The sequence below is a fragment of the Rosa rugosa genome, chromosome 3, assembly GCF_958449725.1.
Source record: "Rosa rugosa chromosome 3, drRosRugo1.1, whole genome shotgun sequence".
NCBI lineage: Eukaryota > Viridiplantae > Streptophyta > Magnoliopsida > Rosales > Rosaceae > Rosa > Rosa rugosa.
The window spans coordinates 15695041-15716948 of NC_084822.1; the positions used below are offsets into that span (position 1 = coordinate 15695041).

Genomic DNA, 21908 nt, shown 5'->3' on the forward strand with positions numbered 1-21908 from the left:
AGTCCATGTATACTAAACAATAAGCAAGGTAAAACCGGACACGACCATTACTCAAAAAATGAATCCCCTACGATTATTCCGTATAACATTATTAAAATAAAGCTAAAAACTAAATTAATGGGTTCGGGCTTTTATTTCCTATCCCAAAAATAAAATAAAGAAAATAATATTAATGGACTTGGCACCCACTCTCAAGCCCGAAAAAGACTAGCTTAAGACGAAGCTAGCTAGGGCTTATTACAAAACCCTAGCCACCATGGAGACAAGCTGCGGGCAGCCCATAGCCCTTCTTCAACATCTTCATCGCTGCCAGCAGCACCATCGTTGCTAGCAGCACCATCGTTGCTGACTGGGCCACAGCCGACATCAAAACCACTGCCTGGATCGATCAGTCAATCAGTGGAGCAGCCTAGAAAATGTGTGACACAGATTCACATATGTGAAATAGCTAAAGTTGCCGCCACCCAGCCGTGTTTCGGCGCTGCAGTCATCAGGCACCATGAATTTGGGATAAAAAAAAAAAGGGGGGAATATGGGAATGGAGAAGATGGAGGGGCAAGAAAGAGAATCGGGAATTAGGGAATAAGGGAGAAAGACGAAACATAAAGGGGCTAGCTAGTGGATTGGAGATCCAATTCGATAAATTGATAAACAGTAGACTAGACGGCGACAAAACAAGGTCGAAGTGTGTTTTGAATATTTCTCTAATGTAATTTTATGTGGGTTAATGATAGTTCTTCTTGGCTATCTCATGTATTACTCTGTGATGTACCTTGATTATTTTCTACATTTTGTAGAAAAAATAAAATTTGAGGTATAAATAGACAATTATGACCAAATTCATAGGGCATATTACGATTCAAGATTATTTTTTTTTGGGTGAAATGGGTGCTAAAGCCCTAATTACATCAAAATAGTATGGTGTCTAGGTACCCCAACCAAATCATCAAACAAGAACTGCTCACAGCACGTCGGAGGAGTCTCCAAAATAGACACTCCCAAATCTAGAGAAAAAGCATAATGGTAGTCTCCAACCATTATGCCTACTATTTGACCAAAAACTAATTTTATTGTGTACATTATGTAATGAACAATCTCTTTTGCAATTTTATATGTTCCCAGAGTAGCTGATCGATTAATATTCATATATGTGTTATCAGACAATGGAACGGAAATCTGCCATTGTGTGTTAATATAAACTCTATCATACAACGGTACATACCTATTTCTGTTGTGTGAATGTAAGCAAATTGAGAACTTTTTTTTTAGGAAGATATTGCACAACAGAGTTAAGAATTTTCTGTGGTGTAAATGGCCGGAGGCCTAGAATGGAGGGAAATGAGCACATAATTCCCTCCTAGAACAAGCTCACCAAAATGGAATTTTTACTATCCACACAACAGTCTTTTTTAATCCGTTGTATAATGACATGTTGTATGAAATTTGACAAATCCTACTAGATGTACCTAGTGCAAGATGCACAACTTTGTACAACAGATTGTTATAATTATGTTGTGTGAACAAGTAATAAAATTGCAGGCGGCAAAGTTTCACTCAAATGAAACCTACATAGGCGCAGCGGCAAAATTTCCCTCTCCTTGTATGTCAAATTTTTTTATCTATTATACTTTCACACAATAGATTTTTAACTATACGTTGTCTGACAGACTTAAAAAAAAAAAAGAGGATGATAAGTCATCCACTACCTCACATTTTCGACAAACTTAGACGACCTCTCTATTCTTCTCCTCGACCACTTTCTCCCTAAATCCTCACTATATTCTTCAAAATTGATCTCTTTGAATCACCCAGCAATGAAATCTCTTCTTCGAGTTCTCTATAGCTCTACCAACCACGATTCTCATCTCTCTCTCTCTCTCTCTTTCAATTTCAGTTTTCCTTTCTCCTTAACCCTAAATTTTCAATCTCAAACTAATGGCTGAGGATGAACAGAGTCGCCCTCGACCACGTTTCAATAAGCTTTTTCTCTGTCTTCCCCGACTCTCTCTCCCCCCTCTCTCAATACCCTCTTATCATTTTCACTCTATTCTTTCCCTCACACAAAACGACATGGCGGCGTCAACAGGCATCATCACCTTTGCCACCTTCCTCTCCGGCAAGATGTCGTCACTGCCTAAGCCTTCTCTCACTGCTTCCTCCGCTCTCAGGTTCCCTGTGCATTGCGCGCACCCTATCCCTCACTGCCGTGTCGAAGCAAGCCACCACCTCCCCACGGAAGCCCCAAAATCTATCGCCGGAGATGCAGCCCTTGTTGGCGTGGGTAAGTGAGAGAGAGCGGCTAAGGAAGAACAACGCTCCCAAAACCTAGGTTTCAATTTTCAAATTTCCCAAATTTCCAAATTAGGGCTCTTAATTTTCACCTGAAATGCATAAATTGAATATGCAGGAAAGGCTATCTCGTAATTGTTAAGAACTTTGAACACAAGAAGAATGTGAGCAAGAACACAACACAACTGGACTTGAATGACTTGATTCATTGACAATCAACTTCGGCTATTTAACAGCCATTACAAAACAGAAACGAGAAAAACTTGCAGCCCACGTAGATAGCTACCAACATGATAATCTAACTGAGAAGAATTCAAATACTAACAGCACTACTCTAAAGAATAGGACTATCCTAGAGAATAGGCAACTTATTAACAGAAAAACAAAAACCCCTAAGTTTAAGGACTTCCAACTCTATCATACCCTCCATTAAACTAAGTTGCATAACTTAGTTTACTTTTGGTGACTCACACACTCCCAAGAGACCTCGAAGCTTTAGAAACTGCTCCAACTTTAATGGCTTCGTCAGAGCATCAGCAATTTGCTCCTGTGAACCACAATGAACTAGCTGCACCACTCCTTCCTTGGACAAATCTCTTAAGAAATGAAAACGTACTCCAATATGCTTGCTTCTTCCATGCATCACTGGATTTTTGGACAATTTGATTGTTGAGCTATTGTCACAGAAAATAGTTGTACATTTATCACCTTCACAGCCAAGCATTTTAAGTACCCTTTTCATCCATATTGCTTGACAAGCACACGCTGCAGCAACCACAAACTCAGCCTCCGTTGTAGATAAAGTTACAATCGGTTGCTTCCTAGATGACCAAGCCACCGCCCCCGAGCTCATCATGAATGCATACCCCGAAGTACTCTTCCTGTCCTCCAAACACCACGCATAATCACTATCGGTGTACGCTGTCAAAACACCACTTGCCTCTTTCTTATACAGAATACCAAAGCCAACAATCCCTTTCACATATCTTAACACCCTTTTTGCAGCCATAAGATGAAGTTCAGTAGGTTGAGACATGTATCTAGCAATCAAACTTACTGCATACATCAAGTCTGGACGAGTGGAAGTTAAGTACATTAGACTCCCAACAAGCTGCTTATAGAAGGTGCCATCAACTTCAATCCCGCTCTCATCTTTCGAAATCTTGAACCCTGGAACTATAGGATTCAGTACTGCATTGCTCTTTTCCATCCCAAACCTCCTAAGCACATCCATTGCATACTTCTTTTGGCTGATAAAGATCCCATCCTGCAATTGTTGCACTTCTAATCCGAGAAAGTATCTCATTTTCCCTAAGTCTGACATGTCAAACTCCTTCATCATTGAATCCTTGAACTCCTTCATCATTGCATCATCATTCCCAGTGTAAATTAAATCATCAACATACAAACTTACAATCAACAATTTACCTCGGATGTTTGTCTTGACAAAAAGTGTCTGCTCACTAGGACATTTCTCAAATCCCTCCCTTAAGAAATAGGCCTCAATGCGACTAAACCAAGCTCGAGGGGCTTGTTTTAGTCCATATAAGGCTTTCCTTAGCTTATAAACTTTGTTGAGCTCCTCCTTCTTCTCAAAACCTTTCGGCTGCTCGACATACACATCCTCCATCAATTCACCGTGCAAGAATGCTGATTTGACATCAAGTTGATACACCTTCCAACTCTTGTGAGCAGCGAGAGCAAGAATGATTCTCACTGTGTCCATCCGAGTCACTGGTGCAAAGACTTCAGAATAATCGATCCCATACTCTTGCACATAACCTTTGGCAACCAACCGAGCTTTGAACTTCTCTACCTCACCATGTTCATTCAGCTTTGTTTTGTAGACCCATTTGACTCCAATCCGCTTCGCTCTTTCAGGTAAATCAGTGAGAACCCATGTTTCATTCTTCTTTATGGATTTGATCTCGGTCTCCATTGCTTTCCTCCAATCTTCACTTCCCATGGCCTCTTCAAAACTCACAGGATCTGCATTTGTAAATAAAGCAAAGTTTAACAGATTCACATCAGCTTCACCTTCTGAAAGTCCCTCTCCACTCACATAGTCATCCATCCAAATCGGTAGCCTCCTATTTCGTGCTTCTTCTGAACTCGAGCTTGAGGGAGATACCACTGCATCTTCATCATCAACTACCACATCTTCATCTTCATTGTCACTCGGATTCTCAATCACCTCGTCCTCACTTGCTCCCCATTCTAAGTCAACTAGTACCTGCTGTTCATAACTCTTGTCCCAATCCCACTTTCTCTTTTCTTCAAAAACAACGTCTCTGCTAGTCATTATCTTCTTTGTCATGGGATCATATATCCTATAACCTTTCGACTCATCACTTATTCCCAAAAAAACACCGCTGGTACTCTTATTCTCCAATTTTGTTCTCTTCACATCAGGTACATGCACGTGACACACGCATCCGAAGACTCTCAGATGTTCAACTGACGGCTTCACACCACTCCAGACCTCTTCTGGTGTTGTATCTTTCAAAGCCACAGTGGCACACCGATTTAGCACATAGACAGTCCACTTTACTGCTTCAGGCCAGAAAGGCTTTGGAATCCCCTTCTCAGATAGCATGCATCTCACCGAATTCATCACCGTACGGTTCTTTCTTTCTGCAACTCCGTTCTGCTGAGGAGTGTATGCAGTTGTTAGTTGCCTTCTAATTCCATTTTCTTTGCAAAAACTGTTGAACTCGGCTGATGTAAACTCTCCTCCTCGGTCTGTTCGTAGACATTTGATGGCAAGACTAGTTTCTTTCTCAACAAGTATCTTAAAAAACTTGAAAACAGCAAATGTCTCTGACTTCTCATTTAGAAAATAAGACCAAGTTTTTCGACTATAATCATCAATCAAGCACAACACATACTTCTTTCCACTATTCGAAATTGGAGAAATTGGACCACATAAGTCAGCATGAATGAGTTCTAACCTTTGAGTTGCTCTCCAGGTGCTCCTTTTTGGAATAGGTTCACGATGTTGCTTGCCTTTCAAGCAGTCAACACACACAACATCTGAGGCTGGAAGCTGAGGTAACCCATGAACCATTTTCTTTCGTTGCAAGGCTTGTAATCCTGTGTTACTAATGTGACCAAGTCTGCAATGCCAGAGGTGAGTAAGGTCCTGTGTTGTAGTGTTGAAGCAGATTTCTTGGTTTGAGTCGGACAAAGTTTGTTGAATCATTGCTACCAAAACAAACATCCGATTGGCTGTCATCTCGGATTGAATGATAAGGCCTTTCTGTGGGTGATATATCATGCATTTCCCGGAGTGAATGAGAATTGCAAGACCTCTCTCCTGTAGTTGTCCTATGCTCAAGAGATTGTTCTTCAATTCCGGTACATAAAATACATCACCAATAACACAATTAACTCCATTTACCTCCAACTTGACATTCCCTTTCCCTGAAACCTTCATTCTTGTGTTGTTGCCTAATTTCACAGTATGTTGAAAGGATTCATTTAGCTCAGCGAATAGTACCTTGTTACCACACATGTGGTTGCTGCACCCCGAGTCCAAGAACTAAATTTCTTCTCTGCTTGCTCCAATATCTTCAACATAGGCCATCAACAACATCTCTTCTTGCTCGTCTAGTTCGGCATAGTTTGCTTGTTTATCCCAGGTGGGACATTCATACTGAAAGTGACCGAGTTTGTGACAACGGTAACACTCCACAGTAGCCTTGCTAAATCCTTGCTGCCCTCTTCCTCTACCTCTTCCTCTACCTCTGAAACTGCCTCTCCCTCGACCTCCTTTGTTTCTCTCATCGATAGTCACCTTTAGAGCATGCTCCTCTCCACTACTTCCACTGCTATTTCTGTTGAACTTTTGCTCATGCACAACCAATGAACTTTGTAATTCATCGATTGTGAGTGAGTCGATATCCTTGGACTCTTCAATTGAAACAACCACGTAATTGTATTTCTCAGTGAGAGTCCTGAGAATCTTTTCCACAACAGTGACGTCCTTCATATCCTCTCCATTGCTTCTCATCTTGTTTGACAGATTCATAACTCGAGCAAAATACTCACTGATGGTCTCACCCACCTTCATCTCCATGATCTCCCAATCTCTTCTCAATGACTGAAGGGCTGCGCGCTTCACTCTATCATTGCCTGCATACTTCTTTTTCATTGAGTCCCATATATCCTTCGAGGTGCGTTTCTCCAGAATCTGCTCCAGAATTGTCCTGTCAATGGCTTGAAACAGGTAATTCTTTATTTTCTAGTCTTTCTGCTCCACCTCTTCCAATTGTCTTTGTTGTGCCTCTGTCAGCTCTGCTCCTGCTTGTGGCTCAACATAACCCGTCTGAACCAGCTTCCAAAATCCCTTAGACCTCAGCAGATTTTCCATGAGCATTGCCCAATGGTCATAGTGCCCATTGAAGCGTGGTATGGCAGGCTGCGCGAAATCTTTCTCTTCACTCATCTCTCTCCTTTTTTTTTTTCAAGTCACTAAAGAAGACTACAACTCTCCTTTCTCTCAGGCCCCAGTGGAAGGGGGCTCTGATACCAGAATGTTAAGAACTTTGAACACAAGAAGAATGTGAGCAAGAACACAACACAACTGGACTTGAATGACTTGATTCATTGACAATCAACTTCGGCTATTTAACAGCCATTACAAAACAGAAACGAGAAAAACTTGCAGCCCACGTAGATAGCTACCAACATGATAATCTAACTGAGAAGAATTCAAATACTAACAGCACTACTCTAAAGAATAGGACTATCCTAGAGAATAGGCAACTTATTAACAGAAAAACAAAAACCCCTAAGTTTAAGGACTTCCAACTCTATCAGTAACATGTGCTCCCAATTCCACTTTCTCAGGGCTTTAACCCAACACTATGGGTGCCTTTGGCTAGTTAGCTTGCTCAATCTCGCTTGGTGCTTTCTTCAGGTTCAAAAATTTTCGCACTTTGAAGTCTGTTGCTAAAATTTAAGCTTTTTTTTTTGGTCTTCTGATGGTAGCAATAATTGGGTTCTGCAGACTCAAAGAAGCTGGGAGTAGTAGTACTAATACTCAGGGACACTCATTCATTTTATCGAGCACATGGTGGGTAAAGTTCTATCTCTGAATTTATTTGGTTAGCATATCTGGATTTTTTAATAGTTGATGTGCTGGAGACCATGGCACTAATTATGTTCTCAACGAACCATGGTTGTCATGTAATTCATACTGCAATGAAACCCTCTGGTAGATTTCATATTGCATTAATGTATGTGTGACGAACAATTCAGACCCAATGTCAATCAACCTGTTTTCGAAAATGGTTCTTTCTTTTTTTCCCACTCTAACTCATGTCTCTGTGGATCCATTTTCTCATTTGCATTAGACATGTGCAATTTCATAGGTGGATGATACTGTGTAAGATAATTTATAGTTTCTCATTTGTCTTTCAGGTTGGAGAGGTGAATTCTTTGGCGGACAAACTTGCAAATGTAAGTGTTAAGGAGCATGCTTTACTTGTATTCTGGAGATTTAATTTATCATTATAGGGCAAAGGTTGAGTGCTGCAACTTTCTTATTCTCTAATAGAACATTCTTGTCCTTTTTCTCATAATAGGAACGTGTACCTTCAAGCCTCACAGCAAAAGTGTAAATCTACATGGTATGACTGCCTAAACAGCTAAATCTATATTCTTTGTTCAACTTTGAAATCTGTGCGGACAATGGTGAGCTATACTGCTTGCATTCTATTAGTTATCTCTGGTCCATTCAATATGAACAGGCTTTTTTGCATCAACATAAGTTTCCTGTTTTGTATACTATTGTCTGTTAGAGTCATGTGTTCTTCTATACTGCGTATACATTAATACTTTGAAATGCTTATTCAATCCAACAATTTAACAATCATTGTATTCATATATTTGGTGTTTGATTCAACAGCTTGTCTGAATTGTGGAATATTTGTGAGAAGCCGCAGTCTGTATTTCAAGGGCAGTATTTAAATTCCGATTGTTGAGGAAGACGAGTGTGTGACTGTTGTTGATTGTAGCCCATCTTAAGGTTTGGTAATGGGGTCTGCAAACATGGTGAAGAAATGGCTATTCCCTCTTGTCATAAGCTCTCGTGTATGCTTATTCCTTCTAGCCAATTCCTTGAACTTGGGTCTTGTCTCTTCACCACGCAAGCTCCCATGTATGCTTATTCCTTCTAGCAACAAACCAAACCAGTGCAGCTTTCGCTGAAACAAAAGTTTCACAAGCTCCCCCCCTCCTGCCGTTCTTAGGGGGAATCTCTAACCCCATTGGAGTCAAGGTAAAGCTCTATAATACTCTTGATCAATCTTATTCTTTATTAGTGTTCTTTTAATGCTAATAATGGTGTAAACCTATTGATGCTTACTACCTTTTTGGATCAGTTGGTGCTTCACAATTAGAGAATTGTGAATGATTCTATGTTATTCCTATTATGTTTTGTTTGATACTACAACTAGTTTAGATTTTCAGTCACTAAGATATAGTAATTGTATTATAACAGCCATTACTTTAGAGGATAACAACAAATCTTTTCTCTATGTTATACTTAATTGTTGAAGCAGGCTCATACTAGGCCTATTTGAATAAAAGGTCTCTTCATTCATTTTTTATTTTGCTATTCTTGCTTCATGTTCATACCTACACTAGCAAGACTAGTTTGCTATCATCACCAAGCATAAGTAACACCCACTTTAGGACATCCACACACTATGCCAAAAAGGCCTTCAGACGACACACTTCAGACGACATAAGTTTTGTTTTATGTCGTCTGAGTTTTTCAGACGACATAATTTTTGTTTCTGTTGTCTGAATATACACTAAAACCATACTGGTTTAATTTGGAAAAATGGTGAGCATTCAGACGACACATTTGTGTAGTTGTAGAATGTGGTGATTTCCTATCTCAAATTTGGATAAGTGGTGAGTATTCAGACGACACATTTGTGTAGTTGTAGAAGGTGGTGATTTCCTATCTCAAATTTGGATAAGTGGTGAGTATTCAGACGACACATTTGTGTAGTTGTAGAAGGTGGTGATTTCTTATCTCAAATTTGGATAAATGGTGAGCATTCAGACAACACATTTGTGTAGTTGTAGAAGGTGTTGATTTCCTATCTCAAATTTGGAGGGATATCCAAAAGTTGATGAGCTTTTCCCTCTCAAATAGCCAAGCCTAGTTAACTAGAAATTGACATTTGGACAACATTTAAATGTTGTCTAATTGTGGAGGTTGTTTTAAAAAAATTTGAGTTATTTTGGCTTGTGCTTTTTGACCCCTATCCCTCGCAATAATTAAGTCATTTTCTCTCCTTCTCACTCTGCTCTCTCAACCCGACCTGGAACCCGCGACTTGTGCTTTTTGACCTCTATCCCTCACAATTATCCTTCTCATCAGCTCTCTCAGATCTCGATTCTCACTCTCTCGATTCTTCTTCTTAACCTCTCCTTCTTCTTCTTGGTCTCTATTTCATCTTTCGCGTCCGGATTATGGAGCTCTCCAGCAACCAGTAGAGCACTCTAGAAAAATTAGGCTTCTTCGCTATTTAGGTTCTTCCATTTGTGGGCTTCTCGATTTGGGGATTTCACGGGTACTCAATTAGCCACTTCGACAATCCAATCTTGCTTAGATTCATTCAGTTTACTTTGACATCCATAGCTGGTGAGTTAAATTCGAGATTTTAGATTAGGGTTTTGATTATTTGGCAAAATTTAAGAAATCTGGTGTTTTCGTTTGTGTTTAATCTGAGAGTGGACATTGGGGCTTGCTAAATCAAATCAAAATTATTCTGTCATGGTCTCAGAGGATGGAACTGCTCCGGCTACTACACGAATGGGTAATCCATTCTCTCCTTCTCAATTTTTCTATCTTTTGTGGGTAATGGGTAAAACCAAATTGGGGTTTTTTTGTCTGATTTTGATTTTGGGGTTTCATTCTGATTTTGATTTTGGGGTTTGTTTCTGACTTTGATTTTGTGGTCCCTCACTCTGAGGATGACTGCAGGAGGCGTTCTAGAGGCAATCCAGATTCAAGAGAATTTTTGTGTTTAGTGGGAGCAGTCTGGTTATAGAAGAACATTTAATATTTTTGTACATAGGTATTATTTGCGCATCAGCATTATCGTTTTGAATGTAAACTTTCTTAGTCTTCAAGGTAGAGTTTCTTTGCTTTGGTATATATCATTGAGCTTATGTGTTTTTGGTTTGTACAGGGAGAGGGAATTTCAGTAGCAAGATGATCGATTTAGCTATGAAGACCACCTCAAACTCTTCGTCGACAACTCTAGATCGATCAAGACCAAGCTTACAGTTCAGTAATCAATGGTGTTTCTATTCATGTTATTAGTTAACTGATAAAGATAAAGCCTTTAACCCTCTTAATATGTTCTTTAATTTTCTAGGATTATTCATATGATATGAAGTAGAGTATTCACAATTGTGTTGGGCTTTGATTTTTGAGTGTGCTTTTGTTTTCAATGGGATTTCCTATTGGTGGTGGCATCAAAATGATTTTGTTTTTGGTTTTTGTTTTACTGAAATTGGGAGGTTGCTGTTAGCCTAATCGCCAAATTCAAAACCACCGGAAGTAGATCTTGGTAAGGAGAAATGTCTTTAATAATCTGCCATCTTCAACCCAACTCAACTCAGGCAGTTTCTTTGTCCATCTTCAGTAGATCTTGGTAAGGAGAAATTTCTTGGTAAGGCATTTTCTTTCTCCATCTTCAGCAGATCTTGGTAAGGAGAAATTTCTTGCTAAGGCATTTTCTTGATCTGCTGAAGGAGAAATTTCTTGTTGAGGCACTTTCTTTCTCCATCTTCAGCAGATCTTGGTAAGGCATTTTCTTTCTCCATCTTCAGCATTTCCATCAACAACCCAACTTAGGCATCCTCTTCCTCCTCCTCCTTCTACATTAGGTAAAGGTCATTTTTCATGTTTGCTTTGCTAAGTTCTTTGTTTTGATTTCTAGGAATTTGCTAGAAAATTTTTTGACATTGGAATTTAGCAATAGGTGGTTAACCATATATAGCCAATAAGTGGATGCGTTGAGAGTGTGGTTTTGATATGGGTTTCAAAGTTTTTGACCGTTTGTGTTTGAATGCCACTCCTTGAAATTGGTATCATGTGTTCACTTACTAGTAAGCATAATATTTTGAGCACTTTCAGTACTAGTAGAATTGTGTTTTCTTGTGTCTTGTGTTTGAGTAATAAAGTCTAGAATGAGATGAGATGAGAATGTCTTGAGAGTGTAAGTAACAAGGTTTTAGATAGTCTGATGTTGTAGGACATAATGAAAGAGATGTAAATAAGGATATAGTCAGTGACTGATTTACACCATCCCCTAAAAGATATTAATTGTGTACAAAAAATATATGAATAAGGGATAGTTTACTCCCATTTTCTCCATTTTCGGTACCCTAATTTGCAGTCTTGATGCTTCATGAGCAAGCAGCTCCTGTAGTTACTTAAAGAATGCTAGCTACATATACTTTGACTCCAACTACTTGAAGTTTGACAAGTTCGATGATCTTTGCCCGGTTGCACTTGTTAAAGAGGTACAACATCAATGTCTTCTATTTTGGTTACCTATGTAACATGACCCATTTACATTGATATTATAAGAAAATGTTTGTTTGTTGCGGTGCTGTAAGTCGAAGTTATAATGATAAATACTGCTATGTGACACCTCCCACTTTCTTTATAGTTTCTCAAGTTATAATTTACAGTAGTCATATTAAGTATACCCATCCAGATGCAAACTAGTCATTATTGCTGAGCAAATCATATAACTCTAGTCAGTCCCTTGTAAAGCCACTTTTTTTTCTTCTTTTCTGAAGCATCTCTAAAGAAATTAAAACTTATATATCCTTATTTTTGCATATCCAATATTATCCATCATTGACCAAACTTCTTTTTATTAGTTAACTGAGAGAGGTGGTTACATGGACCCTTGAAGCTATGTGACGCACCAGGAATAAGAGGTGCCTACGGGTGTATGTCAATAAGGATATAGGCATTGAACAAGGGTAAAGCTATGTGACACCTCCCACTTTCTTACATACCAACCTTCTCAGCTCTATCAATCTAGTTACTCCCTATATATGTTGTATTTGCAGGGACATCTACAATCATTTTGTAAGTGATGCAACTGGCCGGAGGAGCAACTCTATGCAAACAGAGATAGGTACTCCAGCTGATCCCTTCCCAGCAAGGTTTGTTTACTTATTTCTTTTAAAATAATGCACATATATAAGAGATCATCAAGATTGGGAATCAAGAAGGGGGGATTTGCAACATATTTGGGATCGGTAAGGTGAGTATTACATATTTCCTTATAGCTTCCTCTCTTTATTGGTTTTTTTTTTTTTTTTGGCTTTTCTGCAGTAGGTGTCTCTTGATTTATTTACCTTAACTCTTGTCTTATAAGTTTTTTAAGCATTCTCTCTCGTTAGGTGGGACTAGTTGTAGCATTGCAATGTGGTCATTAAATTTTTTTTTTTTTTTTTGAGTGCAAGGTTTAGAGTTGGTTAGGGTTTTCTGAAACAAGAATTATTACTTATGATATGATGAATTTTGTTGACCATTCAGAGTTTGAGTTTTTGCATCGTAACACAGGGAATAGAAGTTTTGTTTGATGTTAGAAAGGGTTAGAGTTGGTTAGTGAAACAAGATTTAGTATCAATGTAAAAACAGTAAGATGAATGAGCAGCCTTTTAGTTTTAACTTGTAATGCAGTAGATAAAGCTTTTGTTTGCTGTTAGAAATGAATTATATGGTTAACCAAAATTGTATTGTTTATAATGAATTTAACTAGTACTGGATGCATCTATAAATGGTATTTTCTGTATCAGAATTTTTACCACTGACTGTGTTTGTCCTTCAGGCTTGTAACTTTATTATTATTTAATTACCAGGGATTTATTTTGGTTGTTTTCAGGGGTCGGAATTCATGGTGTCCTACTTTTCATAACATTGATTGGAAAGGTGTGGTGAACTTATTTAGTATTCTGTACCTTTTTTTTTAAATATTTTATTTGAAGAGTGAACAATGCATTAGATTATAATCGTCTTCTGGTAACTACACAGATGTTTGTGAACCTTGGTTCAGCGGGGAGTGGTCTAGCTTTATGCAGAGAAGGTCCTCTCGATAATTGTCCTTTAATGATAATTATTCTTTGTTTCCAGAGAACGGGGGAAGGAGGAGGAGGAGGAGGAGGAGGAGGAGGAGGAGGATCCGACCAACAGCAGAGAGTTTCTCCACTGTTTGAGATTTGCAATCGACATCAATCCGGACAAAGATTGGGTTAGCATCATCAATCATTATCCTTAGCTTTTTCTTCTTCAAGTTATCCATCTGATACACTATAAATCTCTTCTTTCAATTAAACTAAACCTTGAATAGTTTTTGGAAAGCAAGAAACACATGTTCTCAATTGAAAACAAGAATTTGTATCTAATTTAAGGATTAAAATTTTGTGTTTTTGATAATCTCACAAAACAAGAATTTTGTGAGATTATCAAAAACACTAACCTCACATTATAATACCATACAATGGCTTCAGGACTGAAAGTACTGAGCTCTGGCAATTTTATTCTGTGGCAGGTGAAGGAATGCATGTCAGCCTTGCTGCGTTTTGCGAAGAGGTCTAGTTCTGAAAAATAAAAGTTAAAACAATGAAAGTATTTTAGTCTTCCCGAGCTGACAATGTGTTTCTGTGTAACTAAGTATCATTTGAAATTTTCTTTTCCGTTTCATATGTTGAATATAGGGATAGTGCCAGGAAAGCTCTAAGTTCTGCTACTTGATTATGCCTTAAACAGAAATTCAACTTTATTTTTTCTCTTGTAGGCCTCATTTGAGCGAGCAAAAAAATGGGTGCTAGAACTGAAATCACAAGGTATTGCTCGCACTTTCTTGCTGTCTAAACTCACTCAGTCCTTGGCTGCTTTAAACAATTTTAGGCTATAACTTTAATTTCAGTTTTGTTTAGGTGTTGTACTCTGTATACTAACTTTCTATGCGAGTTTGCGTCTTTCAATATAGCTAATTCTATCTACTTGGATCATTCTCTTATGACAAGGCAATCCAAATATGGTCATAGCACTAGCTGGGAATAAAGCAGATCTAGTAGAGTCAACTCTCGGTCAATATGCACTTGTTGCTTTATTTTAGCATTCTTACTATGGTGTTTGAAAGCTTTTAAATTTTTTATTTTATTCTTTTCTTATAAGGGAACACGTAAAGCCATGAAAGATGTTTGTTTGAAATATAATCGATGTCAAGATTTTGCTTCTAGTTAGTTTGTTAGTCATGAGGTATCATCTTGTTTCTTGCTATGTTCTTGCTCTAATTGGGCTCGTCGTTTGAAGGTTTTTGTTGTTTTCTTGCAAGCTAATATGTTCTCTAATCTATTCTCTGATTTGCTTCAAAGGGCTGTAAGACATCTCTTTGTGCTGGCTTGTTGTAAGAAAATGGATCCTTATTTACTGGCTATCATTTTCATGGATGCCCACAATAGCAAAGACAAATTTAATCATGCTTTGGTAAGCTTTTTTCTTTTCTTTTCTTTGGTAAGGACACTTGAGTAATGTGGCTTGATGTTTTGCTATTTTGTTTATTATTCTGCTAAACTGCTTTGTCCTTGGTTGCATGATATCTGATCCAGCAAAACAAGGATATAACTTCATTCTATGTGCATATTATCTGCAGGGTTATGCATATATACTCACGCACCCCGGAATACCTTCCGTCTTCGATGACCACTTCTATGATTCGGGTGATTCCATTCATGATCAGATTGTGAAACTGGTACAGCAGTATGGCTAGCTAGTTCTTTTATTAACTTGTGTCTAGTAGAAATTCTTCCTTCTTTAAGCATTTGGACTTGTCTGCATGTCCAGATTAGTAGATATGGGTCATTTTGAATTGATATTCATGATTAGGTTTGTGTACATGAGACAATGGTGGATTAATGGAAATTGTAATGACTGATTTTGGATGTAGATTTTATGGTTTCGTACTTTCATGAATGGGCAATTTTAGTTTCCAAAATGTATGCATACCAATTGTAACAGGGGACAACTAATATGTGTTATCTCAAATTGCAAGCTACAACAAAAGCACACCAAAATGTGTGGTTGCAACTGCACACAAACAACACAAAAATCAATTAGAAGTGTATTGTCTTTTTGGCATTCGTACAACAGAAAATTGTAGTCTGAATGGAAAAACAACAACAAAAGTTTGATAAAAATGTTGGCTAAAGCGTATCACAACAACAAATAAGTGTGGTTGGATTTAACCAAAGATAATATATAAGACTTACAATTTGTGGTCCCTTTTATATTCAGACCACAAATATTTGTCATGTTAATAACCTCAGACGACAGAAATATGTCTTGTAAATATGCTTCACACAATAGAATTTATATCAGAATGTAGTTGTTTTGTTTCTCATACAACACAAAACTGTTGTGTGATTACGTTTAAAGATACATATCGCAATGGTCCTGAAATGCAAAACTCATCAAACGACACAAGATTTTTATTTGTTTCTGTCGTCTGAAAAATCAGACGACAAAAGTGTTCTGTCGTCTGATACCCCCAAGTTCTGTCGTCTGATTTTTCAGACGACAGAAGTGTTCTGTCTTCTGATACCCCCAAGACACGACACCGTACTAGACGACATATTTTGGTTCATTCAGACGACAGAACAGTTCTGTCGTCTGAAGGCCTTTTTGGCATAGTGACAAGACATGGCAAGGCCCAACCAAGACATACATCGTGTAGCCCTATGTTCAGGCTACGCGGCGGTATCCGGAAGTCGCAAATCCGCCACCGGGAAGCCACATTCCTGCCCTTGCCAAGATGCCACCACAACATAGCTTTCTACATGTTAAATAGACTAGAATAGTAACTTTGCTTGTCCCACATCGAAGAATAAGTAGAGGAGATGGCTTCCTTGATCTATAAAAGGAATGCCTCCTCCCACAACTCAACACATTTTCATTACATCTCTTGTAATCTTGTTAGGCCGCAAGGCTCGACACACTAGTATAGCTTTCAAGTGGACGTAGTCTCCCGCTCATGCGGAGGCGAACCACTATACATCTTGTGTCAAACCTCTCTCTCTCTCTTTATTTATAGCTAACTAGAGATCCCCACGGATCGCTAACGTTAACATTGGCGCCGTCTGTGGGAAGCCAACAATTGGCTTCGTCACCTACCATGAGCTAAGTCTGCTCAGCGGAGCTTGAAGAAATTCCTTCCTTCTTTGAGTTTATGTTTGAATTAATGTTTCTTGGCGGCAACTAGAGCAGAGTGTGCAGAAATTTGCACCTTGCAGGCTGGTCAACACGTGGTCAACGCCCAGCAGTTAGTCAACGCCCATGGAGTGGTCAAAACTTGCAAAAACACCCGGTCAAAGCTCGGTCAACGCCCATCAGGCTTGATCAAACTTTTGGTCAACGCCCAACTCGCAAAAGTCAACGCTAGCACCACCAAAAAAAAAAAAAAAAAAAAATTTCTGGGCGGCCAAAATTTTCTCTGGACACCCAGAAATCTTCTCTGGGCACCCATGTCCAGTTTCAAAATTTGCATGCGCGCCGACAGCTTCTTCTCCGCTGCACCGCAGGCAGGCTCCGCGCTGTTGCAGCCCCGCTACGTCAGGTACCGCTCCGCCCTGCTCCGCTAGCCCACTGCACCGCTAGACCTGCAGCTCCGCTGCAAAAGCTTCGCCAGTCAACCCCAGCGCCTGGCAACGTCAGGCACCACCTCAGCTCTCCGCTGCACCCAGCTCGCTGCGAGGAAGCGCTCCTCCGCTGGGCCGCTGGCAGAACCGCTCCGCCGGACTTCGAATTTGGTCCGCTACAGACACAGCTCCGCCCCGCTACGACGAACCTCCGCTGAGCTTCACGTCCGGGCAAGCTCCAGGCCTCCAGCGGGCTTCAACCCCCGCGCTGCACTTCTTTTCCTCCGGACTGCACACCGCCAGACCGTCCACCGCTGGCCAAAGTTCTTCTCCAGCCGACTAGGGTACCGTCAACCTCCACCGCTGGCCTCCGAGCACTACCGCTGAGCTGCCTCCGCTAGGCCCCATCGCTGGGCAGCCTATTCCCACCGCCGACTCAAAAATGTCGCTGTGTACGGCAGCCAGCCATTGCCCAGATCCTCCGCTGACCCATTCCTCCGCCGAAAGTGTTCGCCACCAAGCTCCAGCTGCCACCGAACTCCAGCTTCCGCCGGACACAAATACCATCTCCGCCGAACTCTTCCGGCATGTCTCCGCTAGCTCACTGTTGCGCTCTCCACCCACTGCAGGCTCCGCCACACTGTGCACCGCTAGCCTCCTCCGCCGAGCATATCTCTGCCGAGTTTACCGCTACTCCGAGCTTCACCAAAGCTCCACTCAGCCACAAACCAGCGGCGACTTCGGCCATTCCTGGCCGGCCTAGCTGCCATGGCTTCCGCCAGCTAGCTGCCATTAAACGGCGCCGCTAACTTCCTTTAAACGGCACAACAAGCTTCGGCTTCCGAGCTTCACCGCTCTCTGCACGCTTGAACGCCCAACCTCTGAGTTCTGGAAAGATAAGTTCTTTTCTCTATACGGTTTGTTTCTTCTATGTGCTCTTCGACTGGCTTCGCGTCTGTCGCTCAACACTAGTCAAATACACACTTGATTGTTTGACACATGCGCATTATATGATAGACACCGTACAGCTAGCTTAGCTGGCTGTGACGCACATGGGCCTCATTTAAAACTTATTTCACTAAGTTTCTACTGTCCAACTGCGTAGCTAACTAGCATGATTTCTGCCATCATCAGTTGGCTCCCCACATGCACGTCACTGCCATTTCCACTTATTATTATATCCTGCATATATTACTAGTACACATACACTGTGCTGCTTTAATTGTACAATTATATTGTACCTTTCTTCATATTGGGTCATTTCCCTTTCCAAATGATCAACTCAATCAAACCTGCATCTGCACATGCGCATGAAATTCTAGACTTTACATGTCAATTGATGCCATGCATATATACGACGCAACAATATCACTATGATCACTACTGTGACGTCCTAAACATGTGTACATTACATATCTATGGCCCATGTTTAATCAATTTACTCATATGGAACGAATGCTAATCATTTACCTTCTGTTAAGGGGACGCCGTCACTTAGTACCGCATCAATTAACGAGGCTTCTACTAAGGCACTTCGCCGGCGCAATGGAGCGTCACGCTCGGCCGACTCCAATTCGCTCCAAATCGGCATAAGATAAGTAGTCACTATCTTATCTCTTACGCTCCTGCAAATTTGAGCTACCGCCGATGCCATGTCTATACATGTCTCCATGACCCTTCAACATGCCTACAACATGTTATTAACACCTTTACTACATCATACATGCTTGCTCTATGTGTGTGTCATTTTTTTCGTGCACATACACAAACTTTACGAGTCCACGGTCTCCGACCAAAACCGCCACGCGGTCAGGCAACGCCTCATAATAGCCATTGATCCGGCAGCAAAGGACTAGTTAACACAGCCTACGGCAGCCATTGATCCGGCAGTTAACCCCGACGCTTGGGTACCAAAGATTGGGATCGCTTCCCAACACCCTCTGCTCCGTGCAGCTCCCCCTCAACAAACATGGCTGGGGAGTCGGGGACTCTCTAGCGGGGCCTAGCAGGGGCCCACCCCATTGAGCTTCCGCTCACGAGCTTCCCGCTCATGCCTTCCCGGCACCCCATTGAGCTTCCGCTCATCCCCCTTGAGCTTCCCGCTCATGCCTTCCCAGGCAATCCACGAGCTTCCCGCTCATGCCTTCCCGGCAATCCTTGAGCTTCCCGCTCACGCCTTCCCGGCATTCCCAATCTTCACATTCATGTCTACTCGACACACCACACGTTAATGGAACATGGAATTCTTCTACCATTTGTCGCTCCCGACAAATTGAATTCTTTTCGCGTTCCATTAATACGAGTGACAACCAAACCAACACAAGCGTTCACGTACTCATCATTTACATGCTACAAACGCTTACCTTCGCAGCGCTCATACAACTTACATTTATCATATGCAATCCATATGCTCACACGACCATACGCGCTCTCGAGTTTGTACGTCATAATCGATCGTCCTCGACGCCATTCCCGTGTATACATCAACATGTATCACACACCTCATACGTTTATATATGCCAACGCATATCAATGCAACTCACATTTGTTGCCCAATGCAACGAGCATTCTACGTATGCCTGCTTTTTGTTTTTTGTTGTGCAGGTTAACGAGTCCCTTCTTGCTTACGGAGTTCGGGGACTTGTAGGGGCTCCGTACCGCCCGGTTACTTATGCTTGATGACTTCATGATTTGAACTCCCCAACCAAGAAGCTACTCTTACTCGGGGACTTCGGGGACTTGTTCATACCTACACTAGCAAGACTAGTTTGCTATCATCACCAAGCATAAGTAACACCCACTTTAGGACATCCACAAGACATGGCAAGGCCCAACCAAGACATACATCGTGTAGCCCTATGTTCAGGCTACGCGGCGGTATCCGGAAGTCGCAAATCCGCCACCGGGAAGCCACATTCCCGCCCTTGCCAAGATGCCACCACAACATAGCTTTCTACATGTTAAATAGACTAGAATAGTAACTTTGCTTGTCCCACATCGAAGAATAAGTAGAGGAGATGGCTTCCTTGATCTATAAAAGGAATGCCTCCTCCCACAACTCAACACATTTTCATTACATCTCTTGTAATCTTGTTAGGCCGCAAGGCTCGACACACTAGTATAGCTTTCAAGTGGACGTAGTCTCCTGCTCATGCGGAGGCGAACCACTATACATCTTGTGTCAAACCTCTCTCTCTCTTTATTTATAGCTAACTAGAGATCCCCACGGATCGCTAACGTTAACACTTCAGTTTCAATATTTTTGGAAACCTGGTTGTACTGGAGTTTTGCCCTTTTATTCCTTTGCTTTTCTTACCAAGCTGTCCACGTTCAGATATATGGAACGAGGTTTGACAATCGATGGTGACCAAAGAATCCTACTGTGGTTGTAAACAGCAACCAACATTTCATATAGAAAAATTTAATTTGGTGAACTAACCTTGCATCCAGCTCATTCATTTTCTTTTTTGAGTTATGATATCTGTCTTAATGTTGCTTCACCTCTTAAAACTCGAAGAAAAAAAAATGCAGGGAATCCTTGTATTTTCTTTTGTCATGGCAACACTAGGACTGCAACTCATATGGTGTTTCATGTCATGTTATGGCGTTGTTTATGTGCATTGCTCTCTTTGTAAAACCTGCATGTGATACATTGACCTGCTGCATTTCAGCTAACTGCTAGTAATTTGAAATGAGCCATGGTAGCAAGTTATTTATGAGTAAATCTATTCTTCGGTATTGAGAATTGAATGCTCTTATTTCTTTCACAGGTTTATCTAGATGAAATCAAAGAGCAGGTTGGTCCAAACGTTGGTGAGTCTCTCTTTTCCCACAAACACTAAGAAGAAAATTGGTTGGACTTTTTAGGAGTATATATATTCACCTGAAAGGTTTCCATCTTGAAGTATTAGCAACTTATTATGTCAGCTTAATTCCTGGACATGCCATATATCCAATTTTTCACACTTGGTTAAATTCTGCAAGAATAAATTGTTGAATTTCATGTATTTTCAAGAGGCAAGTTCTTACCCACCATTGATAGTAATCTTAAACAGATCAGGGTCCCTATGTAAACATTGCAGAAGATGGAATGGTAGCTGCAGTGGGCAATGAACAGGTGGAAGAGAATAGGGTAGAAGATGTACATGAACTAAAAATGTTCACTTGAGCGAGGATGCTAGCTAGAATGCTTTCTTTGTTGGTTTTATGGTCTAGAAACTTGAATGTATGGATGATTGATAAATATATTGGAGCATTGTTTCTATGCAAATATATATGGAGCATTATAGAACTGCAAATGGAGCATTATTTTTGTGCAAATATTTTAGGCAAATAATCGATAATGAACAAACAACAATTTGTAAATTAATCTCACATACAACAGCCATTGGTCGCTCAACAAATATGATACGACTATCACACCACGGTTATCTAAAAATATCTGTAGTGGTAAGGATCATCCAACAACAGTTTATAATATTTCTGTTGTCTGATTATGTAACCAACATCAGTTGGAAACTTAAATTTGTTGTGTGAGCAGCCATTGAAACAACAAATACATGCGGCGCATGCCTGGCATCCAACTTCTGGCATTGACATGCGCAGAATTGGTACAACGGTTCTAAGAATAGCCGTCAACCCTATGATCGACACAAAACGGTGATTCACCGTTGTCTGACTGCTGTGATCACACAATACTGAGATAGACGACATAACTTTGCTCTTGGGACAACGGTTAACCACCGTTGTGTGATGCATTTTTTAGGAACAGTGACGTTCTTATCTCCCCTTAACGGTGGGAATATTGTCTCATCAAAGTGACAATCTGCAAATCAAGCGGTAAAGAGATCGTTTGTCAAGGGCTCTAAGGAGCATATAATGGATGAGATTCATAATTGACATATATGTCCATCCTTTGTTGAGGACCC

General features: G+C 40.5%; 1 protein-coding gene and 1 long non-coding RNA gene across 27 annotated transcripts; both read left to right on the forward strand.

The window, feature by feature from the left end:
* The first annotated feature begins 1714 nt into the window (after positions 1-1714).
* LOC133735595 (uncharacterized) lies at positions 1715-21252 on the forward strand. Of its 10 annotated transcripts, none has more exons than XR_009859153.1 (6): positions 7109-7210; positions 7301-7366; positions 7714-7752; positions 7878-7986; positions 8201-8572; positions 20751-21015. XR_009859153.1 is itself a non-coding variant. In XM_062162998.1 (4 exons), the coding sequence occupies exons 1-4, from the start codon at positions 1946-1948 to the stop codon at positions 7319-7321; spliced, it is 471 nt and encodes a 156-aa protein (XP_062018982.1). In that variant the 5' UTR covers positions 1715-1945; the 3' UTR covers positions 7322-7367. The 10 variants fall into 10 exon arrangements, 1 of the variants encoding a protein (XP_062018982.1); XR_009859152.1 differs by having other exon boundaries at positions 7878-7922; XR_009859148.1 differs by lacking the exon at positions 7714-7752 and adding an exon at positions 1715-2329 and having other exon boundaries at positions 7141-7210; positions 7878-8572.
* On the forward strand, positions 9550-15292 carry LOC133738841 (uncharacterized). Of its 17 annotated transcripts, none has more exons than XR_009860285.1 (11): positions 9551-10127; positions 10295-10388; positions 10503-11844; positions 12211-12315; positions 12406-12602; positions 13227-13273; positions 13376-13592; positions 13893-13933; positions 14139-14187; positions 14722-14833; positions 15000-15292. It is a non-coding gene; the product is annotated as an uncharacterized LOC133738841 (long non-coding RNA). The 17 variants fall into 17 exon arrangements; XR_009860296.1 differs by having other exon boundaries at positions 9551-9952; positions 10043-10127; positions 10284-10388; positions 12406-13273; positions 13475-13592; XR_009860290.1 differs by having other exon boundaries at positions 9551-9952; positions 10043-10127; positions 12406-13273; positions 13475-13592.
* Positions 21253-21908: the final 656 nt, after the last annotated feature.